General features: G+C 34.2%; 1 protein-coding gene across 2 annotated transcripts; it reads left to right on the top strand.

The window, feature by feature from the left end:
* The first annotated feature begins 390 nt into the window (after positions 1-390).
* LOC107784887 (COP9 signalosome complex subunit 2) lies at positions 391-12,893 on the top strand. 2 transcript variants are annotated; one of them, XM_075222187.1, is made up of 13 exons: positions 391-529; positions 647-739; positions 7,452-7,530; positions 8,334-8,574; positions 8,681-8,755; positions 8,839-8,973; positions 9,661-9,848; positions 10,339-10,407; positions 10,562-10,652; positions 10,738-10,872; positions 12,208-12,320; positions 12,409-12,490; positions 12,634-12,893. In XM_075222187.1, the coding sequence occupies exons 1-13, from the start codon at positions 520-522 to the stop codon at positions 12,727-12,729; spliced, it is 1,407 nt and encodes a 468-aa protein (XP_075078288.1). In that variant the 5' UTR covers positions 391-519; the 3' UTR covers positions 12,730-12,893. The 2 variants fall into 2 exon arrangements, with proteins under 2 accessions (XP_075078288.1, XP_075078289.1); XM_075222188.1 differs by having other exon boundaries at positions 12,409-12,520; positions 12,634-12,707.
* The last annotated feature ends 3,043 nt before the right edge of the window (positions 12,894-15,936 follow it).

Below are 15,936 nucleotides of genomic sequence, written 5' to 3'. Positions count from 1 at the left end.
GTATAGCTGTTCATAAGCACTTTAAAGCACCAGAAAATCTGATAATCACCCGAAATATGGCGCCCGTCAAAATTTTGTGGCTAATTGCATAAATATTTTGGCAACCATCAGAATTTTGTGACGATTAGCATAACTTGCAAATTTATAACAAACCATTATATTTTTTATAATGATCACTTTAACTTGCAAATTTATGGCAACTGTCAAAATTTTGTGACAATCACCATAAATGAAAATCTTCGACTGCAAGAATATTTTCCCCAAAATCTTTCTAAATGGGGTCAAAATTTAAACCGTGGCACTAAATGATCCTATTTGTGCAACTCTACCTTTTTACACTTTTGACCCGTAATCTAACCCAAGGCCCACAACCCGAATTAGACCTATACCCCTTTCGAAATTCATAAAACTGTTTCAATACTCCGAAGCGAGAGACAGTGACGATTCTCTTTTCAATTCACAGCTCAAAATCTCTCTTTTTACCTTCGTTTTCGATCTTCTCTGTCATTCTAATCAGCCATGGGTTCTGGTAATTTACTCTCATTTACCTCAATAATTTTTTTGTTAATTTTCTGTTTAAACAAAAATACTTTATTTAATCCGATTTTGTGAATATAAATGTGTGTGTGTATGTGTGTTTTTGAAGATGCGGATATGGAGGATTATGGATTCGAGTACTCGGATGAGGAGCCCGAAGAGCAGGATGTTGATATTGAGAACCAATACTACAACTCCAAAGGTTTTTTTTTTTTCAAGTTTAAATTTTTTGTAGAGAACATGTGTTATAATTTTGAAATTTCAATGTCATAGATATGCTGATAATTCTTTTTTGCTTTATGTACATGGGCTATGCAAAATTGTGGTTTTATGTTATTTTCTTTTATATCCTTGGTGTTTGGGCCAAGTTTGCATGCACCTCGACTAATTCAGTGGGTACCTGCTACCTCCCACTCTATCCACCGAGGCTTGGACAAATGGAAAGAAACCTTCTACTGTTTTTGCCCCGGGATTTAGACTTCATGATCTCAAACAATGTGGTACTGTGCTATTATCTTATTAGTTGTCTTAGGAGAGGAAAATGGGGTGTGGACTCTCAAAGAGGCATTTGATTTGGCCAATGTATTAATTCAGAATTCTAATTTGATTGTTAGGTTTTACCATTGAACGCATTATACTTAAGAAATTATGGTTCAAAATCAACAACTAACAACAACAAACCCAGTGTAATCCCACAAGTGGGGTTTGGGGAGGATAGTGTGTACGCAGGCTTTACCCCTACCTTGTGAGGGTAGAGAGGTTGTTTCCGATAGACCATCGGCTTAAGAAACACAAACAGGAAGCAACCAACAATAACAATACAAGAAAAAGCAAAGACGCTATGTGTAATAACAAAGATCTAGGAACACGAAAATGTAAGAATAGTACTAATATTACTGGTACGATTAGGAGAAACTCTTAACTACCTATCAACCTACAATCCTAATTCTCGACCTTCATACCTTTCTACCGAGGATCATGTCCTTGGTAAGCTGAAACAATGCCATGTCCTGCCTAATCACCTCTCCCCAATACTTCTTTGGCCTACCTCTACCCTTCCTCAGACCCGCCATGGTCAACCTCTCACACCTCCTAACTGGGGTATCGATGTCTCTCCTCATCACGTGCTCGAACCATCGCAGCCTCGATTCCCGTAATTTGTCTTCCACATGGGCCACTCCTACCTTATCCCTAATAACTTCATTCCTAATCTTATCTTTCCTGGTATGCTCACACATCTATCTCAACATCCTCATTTCTGTTACTCTCATCTTTTGGACATTTCTTGACTGGCCAACACTCAGCACCATACAACATGGTCGGTCTAACTATCGCTGTGTAGAACTTGCCCTTAAATCTTGGTGGCACATTCTTATCACACAAAACACCAGATGCGAGCCTCCATTTCATCCACCCCGCTCCGATACGATGTGTAACATCCTCGTCAATCTCCCCGTTGCCTTGGATAGCAGACCCAAGATAGTTGAAACTATCTCTCTTGGGAATGACTTGTGTAACAAGCTTCACGTCCACTTTTGCTTCGTGCATCCCCTCACCGAACTTGCACTTCCAAGTATTCTGTTTTCGTCTACTCAACTTGAAACCTTTGGACTCCAGGGTCTGTCTCCAAACTTCCAGCCTAGCGTTAACCCCGCAGCGTGTCTCGTCAATCAGCATTATATCATCTGCAAATAACATACACCATAGCACCTCCCTTTGGATGTGTCGCGTCAACACATCCATTGACATAACAAATAAAAATGGTTCAAAATGTAATATTTAAAAAAAAATTAGGGATCTTTACACAAATAGCAAAGATTCAGTATTTACTTTTCCTAGCTGGTATGAATATATATAGTTATCCATATGTTATACATTTATTATATATATTATACATGTACGGGCTATTTTTAGGTTAAGCGGTTGGGTGGATGACTATTTAGGTTAACTAGTATAGCACCTGTGCTATGCGCGGAGAATATAAATCTTGTTGTGTGATCTAATTTGTTTGACCATATTATATCATATTGCTTGAATTAAATTTTAATTTTCTTTTTCTTATCCAATGAAATATGACCAATAAGAAAATCGGATGAAATTAGAAAAAGATTCATAATAGTCATCGAATAACTTTTCGGTTCCTCACTTTTCTTTATTACATAATCTACTATATTTATTATTATTTTATTTTTTATTATGATGTTTTATTAGCTTGTTACTTGTCTTAATATTTTTGTTAATTATCTCTTTTTAATATAATTATATTATATATATGAAAAAAAATTTCTTACTCCTAAAACTTTTTTTTGAAACATTTTTTCCATTGTACATTTTCATTTGAATTCGTCAAAAATATAAATTAATTTTTTCTTTATTAGTTATAATCTACCAATTTTTTAAATAGTTGGCATTTTTCTATTGGGGCGGGATGGATGAAATGGAGACTCGCTTCCGGTGTTTTGGGTGACAAGAAGGTGCCACCGAAACTTAAGGGTAAGTTCTACAGAGTGGTAGTCATACCAACGATGTTGTATGGGGCTGAGTGTTGGCCAGTCAAGATCGCTCGTGTCTAGAAGATGAAGGTAGCAGAGATGGGGATGTTGAGATGGATGTGCGGGCACACCAGGTTAGATAGGATCAGAAATGAGGTTATTCATGACAAGGTGGGTGTGGCCCCTATTGAGGATGAGATGCGGGAAGCGCGACTTAGGTGGTTTGGTCATGTGAGAAGGAGGAGCACAGACGCCCCGGTGAGGAGGTGTGAGAGGTTGACATTGGAGGGCCTACGGAGAGGTAGAGTTAAGCCAAAAGAAGAGGTGGGGAGAGGTGATTAGGCAAGACATGGCGCAACTTCAGCTGACCGAGGACATGACCCTTGATAGGAAGGTATGAAGATCGAGGATTAGGGTAGTATAGTAGGTAGTCTAGAGTGTTCATAACAATAATATTGGCACGCAGTCTCGCTTTCTGTTGGTAGTAGGTTTTTATGACTAACCGTTCTTTCTTTCATTGTTGATCACATTACTATCTAGTTGTTTTTATTCCGTTTTTATATGGCTTCTTGATACTGTCCCTTCTTGTCTATATTTTCATTAATGTGGTGTTTATGTTTTCCTAAGTCGAGAGTATTGGAAACAACCACTCTATCCTCACAAGGTAGGGGTAAGGTCTGCGTACACACTACCCTTCCCAGACCCCACTGTGTGGGATATTACTGGGTATGTTGTTGTTGTTGTTGTTGTAGTATTATATGCCTAGAAATTAAGTTTTACTTTTCATTTGATGTCTTAGTAAAATTTTAATTTTTAAGATTTAATTATTAAATTTAATTATCTTTTAAAACTATGCTTTATTGCTTGATATTCTTTCATTACCTAATATTTTTGAATTTTGACTTTATCTATTAAGATTTAAGTTATGTGATATTTTAGATATGTACGATTTTTGTCATTATAACTCAAAAACGCTTTCTGATTTGAAATTCTAATACATATTATCATTTTATATTTTATACCATTTTTTCTTCTTTTGTTTCTTTATTGTTATTGATTTATTTGTTGCATTATCATGTGAATTTTTATTAGTTTGTTTTTAGATTTAATGTCCTTGCTTATTACCTCATTTAATTTTAATATAATATAGATTTCCTATAACATAGATAATATAGATTTCCTACTCCTAACAAAGCTGATTATTAATTTAATACTCTTTTACTTGAAATTCATTCAGTGTTCTATATCTTTTTTTATTTTTGACTTTATCTATATACAAAATCTCGAAATGATATAATGTAATAAGAATATTAAAGATTATGTATTTTAACTTTTAAGTTTTTTTAGCATGCCAAATTATCTATACAAATCTATAATATAGATATAGATTAAATTTTGTAATAGAATCTAGTTAAATGTAGCCTTTAAAGTGCGAAGTAGTATTTTCTCTATATGATACTTGACTTGACTTCATGCTTCACTATCACCATATTAGGAAAAAACTACTCCTCAATTTGAATTGACAGTTTTTTTCTTCTTATTATTTTCGTTTTTATTTTAGAATAATTTTAAAACTCCAAATTTATTGACTCAAAGAGAGTAGCTAATTATTAACAACACATAATGCATAGTTTAAATTTTTTAAAATTTAAATTTAAAAAAAACTAATTATTACCTAACTTAACTGACTTTGTCCTAAGTTTCCAAGTGGCCTATTGTGAGGTTGCGACTTAGCTTAATGTGGAGGCTTTTTTCTCTCCTTTTAATAATAATATAGATAGATATAGATTTTTTTATTTTATATTTTATTCTATTATTTTCAATAATATTTTCTGAATAAATAAACTTTTTATTTTTAGAAAAAAACAAAAATTATTAAATCGGTCCATGGATTTTCCTTCCTTTTCTTTTGTCGCATTTCGCTCAAAGGGTTGAAGGGAGATAGTGCATGTTCATAAGGGCCAACTCGATCTTCTTCCCCAGAGATCTCAGATGAGGGAACCCTGGGAGAGCCGCCGACTCCAACTACCGTCCATGTACGATCCATATTAGATCTTACCAACTGCCCATCCTACCTCCTCTTCGTTCTTGACAACCCATCTTTGTCTCAATAGAGTCTTTCAGTGGCACGTTTCGGTCCTCTTCCCCATTACTTAGAAAAAGTGAGCCATTTTAAATTGGCAATTTTTTATTTTTTATAATTTTAGTTTTTTATTTTAAAATAATTTTAAAACTCCAACTTGAAACTACTCTCCAATTTGAATGGACAGTTTTTTTAAAATTTTTTTGTTTTTTATTATAAAATATTTTATTTTATTATTTTATAGATATTTAAATTCAAAAACAATAACCAATAACTAATTATTAATTAAATAACTAATAATTAACTACGTATGCCATGAGGCTTTTTTCTAGACTGTCACTTGGTTTAAGGAGAGGGCTTTTTCCTCTCTTTTTACTAATATATAGATTCTTAAAAAATGTAGTGATTTTTTAACATATATATCTATATCTTTGCATAAAAATATTGAGTTCAGTTGAACTCGTTGTTTACATGCTACATCCGTCTTTGTGTATTATGTCTGGACATTGGAACAAAGGACATGTGTTGTAAGTAGTTTGTAGAGTTAGTGAAAACTAATCGGGCACTTGAGTTTATTAAGGAAAAAGGCGGAGTAATAGACAGGCGTTCATGGTTAGTTCAAGTGGCAAAGATTGAGGGACTTGTGACTTAAGTTATAAAATCGAGTTCGCCCCCTGCAAACTAAGACCGATATATAAGTGGATAAGGGTAGAGGGACGGATCCATTATACCCGAGTTTCGAAGACTACGATTGATCCTAAGAGTCAGCCCCATACCTAGGCCATCACCGAAAAAAAATCGCCCCAGACTGCAATTGATCCTAATGGTGTGGTCTAATGGTCAATGAAGTGGGTTGAGAACCATGAGTTCTCACGTTAGAATCTCAGGGGATGTCAAAATTGATCACATCAACAATAACGTCACCAATATGAGCATATCGACGATTGCTAGCTCCTATGATTCGAATACACATCAATTTTTGAGCCCCGCTGTTATCGCTACTTTTAAATGCGTCTGAGGTTGAATCATTTTTTTAATCCGTTCTTTGAATGCAAAGGGCGAAGAAAAGAAAAAAGAAATATTTTTGTCCAAAAAAAAAAGAAACATGCGGTTTTGTTTCATATCAAAGATCTTATTCAAAGAGAAAGATCTCAAATATTTGGAATTTCTTTTTGTATATTATATGGATGATCCGATGCGCAAGGACCATAATTGGGAATTGTTTGATCGTCTTTCTCTGATGAAGAGTCGAAATAGAATCAACTTGAATTCAGGACCGCTATTCGAAGTCTTAGTGAGACATTGGATTTCTTATCTCATGTCTGCTTTTCGTGAAAAAATACCAATTGAAGTGGAGGGTTTCTTCAAACAACAAGGGGATGGGTCAACTATTCAATCAAATGATATTGAGCATGTTTCTCATCTCTTCTCGAGAAACAATTGGGCTATTTGGGTTGTAAACCATGAGGTCTCAGGTTAGAAACTTAGGGGAGGTAAAAAACTAGGTGATTTCTTCCCATTTGTCAAAACCTTAGTAGATAGAGTTACCGGTACTTTTGCCGGTGGGAGGTAGCAGGTATCGCTTGGATAGTCAAGGTGCGCACAAGCTGCTCCGGACACCACAGTTATCATTAAAAAAGAAGATGAAAAGTTCACTGATTATGTTTATTGGTAAAAGGGCACTTGGAGGGGACTTGGAAGGAAGCTTAGCTCGGTAGTCTCTCTTGAGATTTCTGGGTCATTATATTGATTTTGCTTTGCTTTAGTTTCTGTTACTGGGGTTTTATTGCTCACTTGTATCATTAGGTTAAGACGTTAAGTACAGGAGTAGTACTTTATTTATAGAAAATTGGAGTATGGTAACAGTGCTGTTTTGCTCACTTGCATCCCATCTCTTTCTATATGAGGGCACCTATGAAGTGGGAGTTCTATGTGAAGAATTTGGTGCACTCTGTTCTGTCTTATTGTGGAAGTTTGTGCATTGCCCTATGTGAAAGAGATCTTTGTTTAGTACAATTTCTTTTCCCAAAGGTTCCATTTGAATGTGATGACATACGATGGTGGAACTTGCCAGTAAGTTGCTTAGAGATTAAATAACCTTAAAAAAGAAACATACTGTAGCAGTAGTAGCAACAGCAAAAAACCAACAGCTGAACCCTGTAAAGTACTCCGTGGTTGTTAGCTGGTATAGTCATGCTATACCCCATGTAGTGGTGTTGATTTTATCAACTGTGTGCATACTCTATATATGCATCTTGACTACTTATCTTGGGCTAATAGCTCTTTTCCTTGTTCCTCTGTCTTCTCACCTGGTTACAAACTGATATCTGTGATTATAGGCTTGGTTGAAACAGAACCGGAGGCAGCACTTGAGGGTTTTGCTGAAGTAGTTCGTATGGAACCTGAGAAGGCTGAGTGGTAAGGAGTTGAAAGTTATATGCTTTTTGTGCAGTGTTGTAGCTGGTAAATTGTTCAGCTAACTCCCTTGCATGTTTGCTTTACCTATATAAAGAGAATAGACGAGCTGTGTATTTGTGAGATTTGTGATGCTGGAGATTGATGTGATGGATCTGTTCCATGTGAACCTCACGGTCCTTAGCAACTGCACTTTCTCATTGAGTTAATAATTAATTTTCTATCTCAAGCAAACTACTACTCCACAGTTTTGTTTTATTAACAGGCAGCCTAAGACACAAGCAGAGGATGAACTAAGAGAAACAGTCTTATATGGCATATGTAGGAAAAAATGCCTGCTATTTTATTAACCTTATCTTTCTCTCACAAAACCTGTGGGGAAAAAAAGGTACAATATATGACATGCGTAGATGTTTGTGTGACAGAAACTGGAAAGACTATCAAGTTTCTCCTTTTCAATCTCTCACTCCTGTTTAGTTTACGCGTATGACTTAATAACTTTTCAGAAATTGTTGGTATGAGCACTTAAAGGTGAGACTTCTCTAGTTGATTGTCAGATCTGATAGTGCGTAGACACACTTTGTCATTGTAGGCCAAAAGGTGTGGTACTGTTAAGACATTTGCTTCTCGTTCATGTGATTTGATACTTCTTAGAGACACTGTAATGTGATTTGATGCTATTTCACACATTAGCTTCTTGTTTCATGTGATTTGATACTTTTTAAGCAAAGGTCTCCCACAAGTTTTAAGATTCTCTAGAATATGCTTTTGTATGAAACTAATCAACTGTTCTTATTGTTTTTCAGGGGATTCAAAGCTTTAAAGCAAACTGTTAAGCTTTACTATAAGCTTGGGAAGTACAAGGAAATGATGGATGCTTACAGAGAGATGCTAACCTACATTAAATCAGCAGTGACAAGAAATTATAGTGAGAAGTGTATTAACAATATCATGGATTTCGTCTCTGGATCAGCTAGTCAGAACTTCAGCCTCCTACAAGAGTTCTACGAGACAACATTGAAAGCCCTTGAAGAGGCAAAGAATGAGGTCAGAACAATATTCCTTCCCGCCGGTGTAGTAGGCTGGATTTTAAGGTTCATACTTGAGTTTATGTCTGTTTTGTCAAGGGTCTCATAGTGTCCTTCTTTTGCAGAGGTTGTGGTTCAAGACAAACCTAAAGCTTTGCAAAATTTGGTTTGACATTGGGGAATATGGGCGAATGAGTAAGGTAGCATTCTTTTTCAGATTAGTATCTGCAGTTATAGTGACACTCGATAAATTTTCCTACCAATAACTTTAGTATTCAATTAGATTTTGAAAGAACTCCACAAGTCTTGTCAAAAAGAAGATGGCACTGATGATCAGAAGAAAGGTACGCAGTTGTTGGAGGTGTATGCAATTGAGATCCAAATGTATACGGAGACGAAAAATAACAAAAAACTGAAGGTATGTTATAACCTTTTTATGATACTGGGTTTTTTGCACCTTTAGTGACAATCCTCTTAGTTGATATGGCCTAAATATCCATCTCTCTATTTAATGTCAGGTTCATATGTAGTTCTTTGTTCTAAGTTACTCTCTGGTTTTATTTTGTGCTTTTACCACCTTTTTTAAAAAAAAATCTTTTCCCACTGCGAAACCAGTTGTTATACTTCATCTAGAAGGTAGTGAAAGACGTCTCCAAAAGAGAAAAAAAAAATGATCAAACTTTCACAGAAGATGAGAGACTTTCTACATCTATATATTTGTATAGAGGGTAATTAAATGCCCATTTAACTGCCTTCAAGAGGTGCAGCAAAAATTCAAAGATGAACTCCCCTCTTTAATTCTATGCTACTAAAGAATCTGTCGACATGGAATTCCAACTCTGTTAAATTGGAGATTCAGTGCTTCCAAATTTTATCTCGGAGGCTTCAGGCTTCTCTCCTCTATCTTTTAATATGCCTTGTTCATTATTTTGTCATTTTCTTATTTTGATTCTGGATATGTCATAAAGATCTAATTTATTCATTAAAGAGGATGCATGAATGCTGGAAGACATACTGAAACATGTCCGTGAATAGCTCAATTGCTTTTCTTTTTATCACTAATTGTTGCCTACTGAGATTCTCAAACAAATGTATATAATTTCAGGAGCTATACAACAAAGCACTTTCAGTCAAGTCGGCGATTCCTCACCCAAGAATAATGGGAATAATTCGTGAATGTGGAGGAAAAATGCATATGGCAGAGCGGCAGTGGGCAGAGGCAGCTACAGACTTCTTTGAAGCTTTCAAGAACTATGATGAAGCCGGGAATCAGAGGCGCATCCAGTGTCTAAAGTATGTATGCTGTTTATCATTGTGCTTGTTATACTCCTTGTTTATTCTGGCATTTTCTTCTGGGTTAGGACATATGGGAAGAGTATATTTGGAAAAAAATGAATCTCTCATAGACTACAAAAGTTAACATCTTCAACTATGTGATATTTTTTTTTTACTAAGAATCATCTAATGATACTTGAGAAAAAAGATTTAAGGTCATCGTCTGGGTTTGTTTTGTTGTTGTTACCTATGCTTCTTCTGACACATGCACTTTAATGCATTTCTGAATACAGCTTCATTATGTGATTTCTTTGACATTTTTTCATTCAAGGGAGGATGTGTCAGAACTTTCTTAATTGCATTATAACATAGAATTTATCTCTTCACCTCAGTTGTTATGTGGACCCAGAAAATTATTTTGCAGATTTCACCTTCATTTCTCTCCTGCGCTCCGGCAAAGAAACATTGCCCTTCCTAATATTTGTAGTCATTTTGTTTCATCTTACAGGTACTTGGTTCTGGCAAATATGCTGATGGAGTCTGAGGTAAACCCTTTCGATGGCCAAGAAGCAAAACCGTGAGTAGTCAAAGAGTTTTCTCTTCCCTTTTTTTTTTGTATAAAGAGATTGACCTGTATTCTATGAGTTTTGTTATTGGAGTCACTCGAGGAAGTACTGCACCTTAACTAAATTGCATTGCTATTGGTGCTTGACTGTATTTATACTTTTCAGCTACAAAAATGACCCTGAAATACTTGCAATGACAAATCTTATAGCAGCATATCAACGAAATGAGATCTTGGAGTTTGAGAAAATTCTGAAGGTGCGGCTATTAGAATATTGCTTCTATAAGTCCTTCAATTTGTAGTTATTATCATTCTGATTGTGCTTTTCATGGAATCCTTCAGAGTAACAGAAGAACAATAATGGATGACCCCTTCATTAGAAATTACATTGAAGATCTTTTAAGAAATGTCAGAACCCAAGTGTTGCTGAAGATCATCAAGCCTTACACAAGAATCCGGATTCCCTTCATTTCCAAGGTGATAATAGATTTTTCTTTCTTGCTAGAGAATATTACAGGGAGATCTTCCCCTATTAGCTCTCGTAGCTTCTCAACTTTGACGTTCCTATTTATCAATTAAATTTTCTGTTTTATTCTTTGGGTGGGTTGGGGGGGGGGGGGGGTTGGCAGGGGGGGGGGGGGTTGAACAAGGTGTTAGTTTATCAACAAACTATCTTCAAGATGGGATAATGGTGGTGTACCACTTAGGGCTGGCAAAAATGGCCCAAGGCCGCCCAACCCGCCCAATATTTCATGGGTTGGGCATGATATAATTTTCTGATGGGCTGACTTTGGGCATAGCCCAAGTGCAACCCGTGAAATCAGATGGCCCAAGTGCAACCCGTGAAGGAACCCAAAGCTAACCCGTGCCCAGGTTTTAATGACAAAGAAGAAGATGATGAACTCACAAATGAAATTCTCTTTGCTCCATTTCCCAATATCAGTTAGTCTTTCTCTATTTCGTTAATAATAATACATTCACTATTTGACTAACTCACACTTAATTACTGAATTTGTATTCAAGAAAGAACTGAAAAATATTGTTTTCATGTTTTTTTTTGTTTCAGAAAACAATGCATAATGTTAAGTCTAATAAAATATGTAAACAAATAGACCTAGAAGTATTAGCTATTTTTTTTTCATTCTTTAGAAAATTATTAGACTAGAAAATAATAGCAAAATATAAAGAATTTTCTGATTGGTTTTGATTAAATTATTTCTTTTTTTGATAAGGTCAAATTAAATTATTTAGATAATCACTAAATATCGGTGTTACATTAATTAATTTTATTAGAGAAATATGTGAGTACTAGTAAAACTTATGACTAACAAAATCTAAAACGTCAACAACTCAACATAATTAGTTATGTGATGTCAAATTCTGAAATGTTTGCACTATTATAAAAATTTGCAATGGATTGTTTTGCTGCTGCAATTTCACGAGAATAAGTACATACTAGTTAAACTATGCTTTGAAAATTTGTAATGAGAAGATTGAAATTGTATTGTTGATTTACATTGGACAAATGTAAAAGTTGATAACATTGTAAAATTTTGGATCAAACTGGACGGGTTGGGTATTGACCCATTTATTGGTTCAACCCATCCTAACCAGCCCAAACATAACCCATTTGCCACCCCTAGTACCACTTTACCAGATAACGTATCCGAATTTGGGATATTCGTATATTAGCCAGGCATATTCTCGTTGGTTCTTATAAGTATCCATCGTCTTGTGCTTTATCATGAACTATTGTTACTAAGCTGTGCGTGTAATAGAATTCCTAATTGGCTGCTATTACCTAACATGCAGGAGCTTAATGTGCCAGAAAAAGACGTTGAGGAGTTGTTGGTATCACTGATCTTGGACAACCGTATCCATGGGCACATTGATCAAGTGAACCGGTTGCTAGAGTGTGGAGACAGGTGAAACACTGAACTCGATGTTGTGATAATTTGGTTGTTTTTGGCTGACATTACATCTAATTTGTTTTTCATGCTTTTACGCGTGCAGATCGAAAGGAATGAAAAAATACGCTGCCATTGACAAATGGAACACACAACTAAAGTCACTATACCAAACCGTTGGCAACAGAGTATGCTGAGAGTACCCTGACATGAAAAGAGTAGAGTGATTATATTATAGACTCTTAATTGTTTTTTTTTGGGTTATTTCTGAACTGAACGGGATTCATGTTCTGAAATATTACAATGTTTAGCTGCTCTTTTTGACATGTAGGTTTTATGTACAAAATTCGATATTTCTTCCCCCTTGTTCGAAGAAAAATTTTGTTCATTGGATTGGTGTAAACATGGGACGCTGGCCGCTGTTTAAAAACCGAAGAGAAACCAACGGAGTATTGAGCCGCGCATGTCAAAGCAGTGAACTATTAAATAGCAAGAGCTTTTATCTGATTTGTGTTACTTTCTGCTTCTACTCTGTGACGACCAAGCAGCGATGAATTGCTGCCAACGCAAACGAAACAATTTAATTTTCTACTCCCATCTCATTTTTTTTTTTTTTTGAATTATACTAGCTATCTGGAGAATTCTTTTTTTTTTTAATCTTTTTTGGTGAACATGGAATATTTATTCATTACTAAGTAGCGGAATTACGTAGTATTGACATCCATTGGAAATTTGGAATCGTCAATAGATTTGAGTAACATCCCTACTGAGATAACTAAACTAAGACCACTCAATTTTCCAAGCATAGACAAATTATTACAAACAGAACTAGAAACATTTCTAGTAATAGCTACTCCATTGCTATCTGCGAGGACGAGAAGAATGATATTTAATGATAAATTTATTCACGTATAATCTTTTTTCCATGAAAAAGTTGAGCATTCATGGTATGCTTGATTGGAGAAAGAAAATGTTTTTCAATTTCCATTGGTTAAAGATGTTTTTTTTTTCCTCTCGAAAATCAAGTTCCTTAAAAATCAGAAAAATGACTTTCTTGATAGGAGTAGGTAAAACAAGTTCCATAAATGAGTATTCTACGTAGGGGTGTTCATAAAAACCCGAAAAAACGAAACATACCGACCAAAAAAATCGATATTTTTTAGGTTTGGTTTGGTTTTGGTTTTGAATTTTATAAACCGATCAAATTTGGTTTGGTTTTGGTTTTAATCAAAAAATAACCAAACCAAACCGACTATAGAAGTAGCTATTTAAATTTATTATTATACCTATATATATATATATATATATATATATATATATATATATATATATATATATATATATATATATTTATATAAAGTTTCTAAAATTTTATGGTACATATTAGTCATTTATATTTTTAGTCTAGTTTTTTGCTATTATAATAATCTAATTCTTTGCCTTTAGATTCTAGTTTGGTTGGTAGTTTTCTTTTGCTAAGTACAAGAATTTATTTCATGTTAAAATTAATCAATTTTTAATTGAATACTTAAATTATTCATCACTATTTGATTCAATTATCATCATTATATCTTGGTAAATGATAGATTTCTCAATGAGCAATTGGTTTGATAGTGTTACGTCGAAAATGTAGTCTTCGAAATATGTGTTTGGTAGTGTATGTCTCATATTTTGAGAAAAAAATCGATAAATAACCGAAAAACAGACCAAAACCGAATCGATAGAAAACCGATTTAATTGGTTTAGTTTGGTTCTAATATTTGAACAACCGAGTTACTTGGTTTGGTTTCTTTTTAGGGAAAAACCGATCCAAATCGAACCATGAACACCCCTAATTCTACATTCCGCCCCCCAATCCCCATCCTAACTGCGGATCCCCACCCCCTCACACCCAACCCAACAATCCTACCTAGGGGTGTCAATGGTTCGGTTCGGACGGTTATTTTCTAAAATTTGTACCATACCAATTTTTCGGTTATTCTATTATGCATAACCAAAATTAGACTTTTCGAAACCGTCATGTCGGTTTCTCTTCGGTATCGGTATGGTTCGGTTAATTTTCGGTATTTTTTTAAATGTCATGTAAAAATCACTAGTAGAAGTAGAATGCAATAACATACGTACTTTTATAGGACTTATCAAACTCTCAAGATATTTTTACTCTTTAAAGGGTGATGAATTAAGAAAATATTAAAGATGGTCAGAGTATATATTCATCAACTATTCTACAGCAGCGTAAAAGAAACTAAACAAAGATATTAAACGAGTAAAAATATATTAACCAAGTTGGAACTCAAGAATAAACTCTATAAAAGATTAAATATTCAAACAGATAAATCTAAATCAAATCAAAGAAAACATATTCAATACATTGTAGTTTGCTACGAATCGCTAGAATAACTTGTGTCTTGCTAGTGAATATGTTGGAAATAATTTAGTTTCAATAGGAGTAGCATTATAGGTTTGAGAATTAATATTTTGAGTTTAATTACTTATTTGCTTGTAACCGTTTTCACAATTCCAAAGCTCAAGGAAAATTTTAATACACTATTATTCTTAAACTTAATATATAAATATATTTTTCACATGTAAATTTATTCGGTACAATTCAGTATTTTTCAGTTTATATTTATAAAATAAAAAACCTACCCTAATTATCGGTACGGTTATAGATTTATATAAAAACCTACGGTTTTATTAAAAGAAACCTAAAAATCGGTTCGATACGTTACGATTCGGTCGGTTTACTCAGTTTTTAAATATCCATTGACACCCCTAATCCTACCATCCAGGAGCGAATCTAGTGCAATAGGTATGATTTTACGTGAACCCAGTAACTTTTGCTTATATCTTATTTTTTTATATAAAAGTTCATTAATTTTGTAAGAATATTTAGCTTAGAACACAGTTCACTAATCTGATTTTTAGTGTATAATAATTTGAGATCATGTGAAATCCATAAGCTTAAAATCCTTATCCGCCTTTGCTATCGTCTTGCCCTCCATTCTATAGTTATTTGTCTATATTATTACATGTATGTTATAAGAAAAATCAAATTATGGTGGATGTCTACTCTTCCTCCATGATCTTCTCAAATGCTTAATGACATATTCAATGACATATTTCTATGCTTAATGACATATTCAATGACATATTTTTCTTCACTTTTCATGCTTATATAAAGGCCTTGTAATAGATAGAAAAATATACACAATTGAAGAAGAAAATCTCTTCTTTCTCTCTATCTCCATTTCTTGTTCATGTTTTACTAAATTGCTTTTATTTTATAACAACATATCTTGTTCATATTTTACTAAGTTGCTTTTATTTTATAACACGTTATCAGCACGAATTGCTCATTTCATGATCTTCTACGTCAAGACTATGTAAATTATAAGCAGGCAATGAGATCAAGTACAATGAAAAATGTCTTGGATGATAATACAAAGATAAGTTTTACATCCATCTAAACCCATTCATACTTTCATATCTTTGCATTAACTTTATGTGCAGTGTTTAGTAAAAATATTTTTTTTTCAATTGTATCCAGTGAAATAAAGAACTGGAAAGGTATGTCTTTATTTACTATATCTCTTATAGGACAAATATAATATTCCAGCGTATATATATTTTT

This window comes from Nicotiana tabacum, chromosome 9 (assembly GCF_000715075.1).
Source record: "Nicotiana tabacum cultivar K326 chromosome 9, ASM71507v2, whole genome shotgun sequence".
Lineage (NCBI taxonomy): Eukaryota > Viridiplantae > Streptophyta > Magnoliopsida > Solanales > Solanaceae > Nicotiana > Nicotiana tabacum.
This window is presented reverse-complemented; position numbering and strand designations above follow the sequence as displayed.

What these genes read in the sequence shown, in the direction of transcription:
- LOC107784887 (XM_075222187.1), top strand. An exon ending in AAAATAACAAAAAACTGAAG is followed by an intron (nt 8,974 to 9,660) that starts GTATGTTATAAC and finishes ATATAATTTCAG; the next exon opens with GAGCTATACAACAAAGCACT. An exon ending in GATGGCCAAGAAGCAAAACC is followed by an intron (nt 10,408 to 10,561) that starts GTGAGTAGTCAA and finishes TATACTTTTCAG; the next exon opens with CTACAAAAATGACCCTGAAA.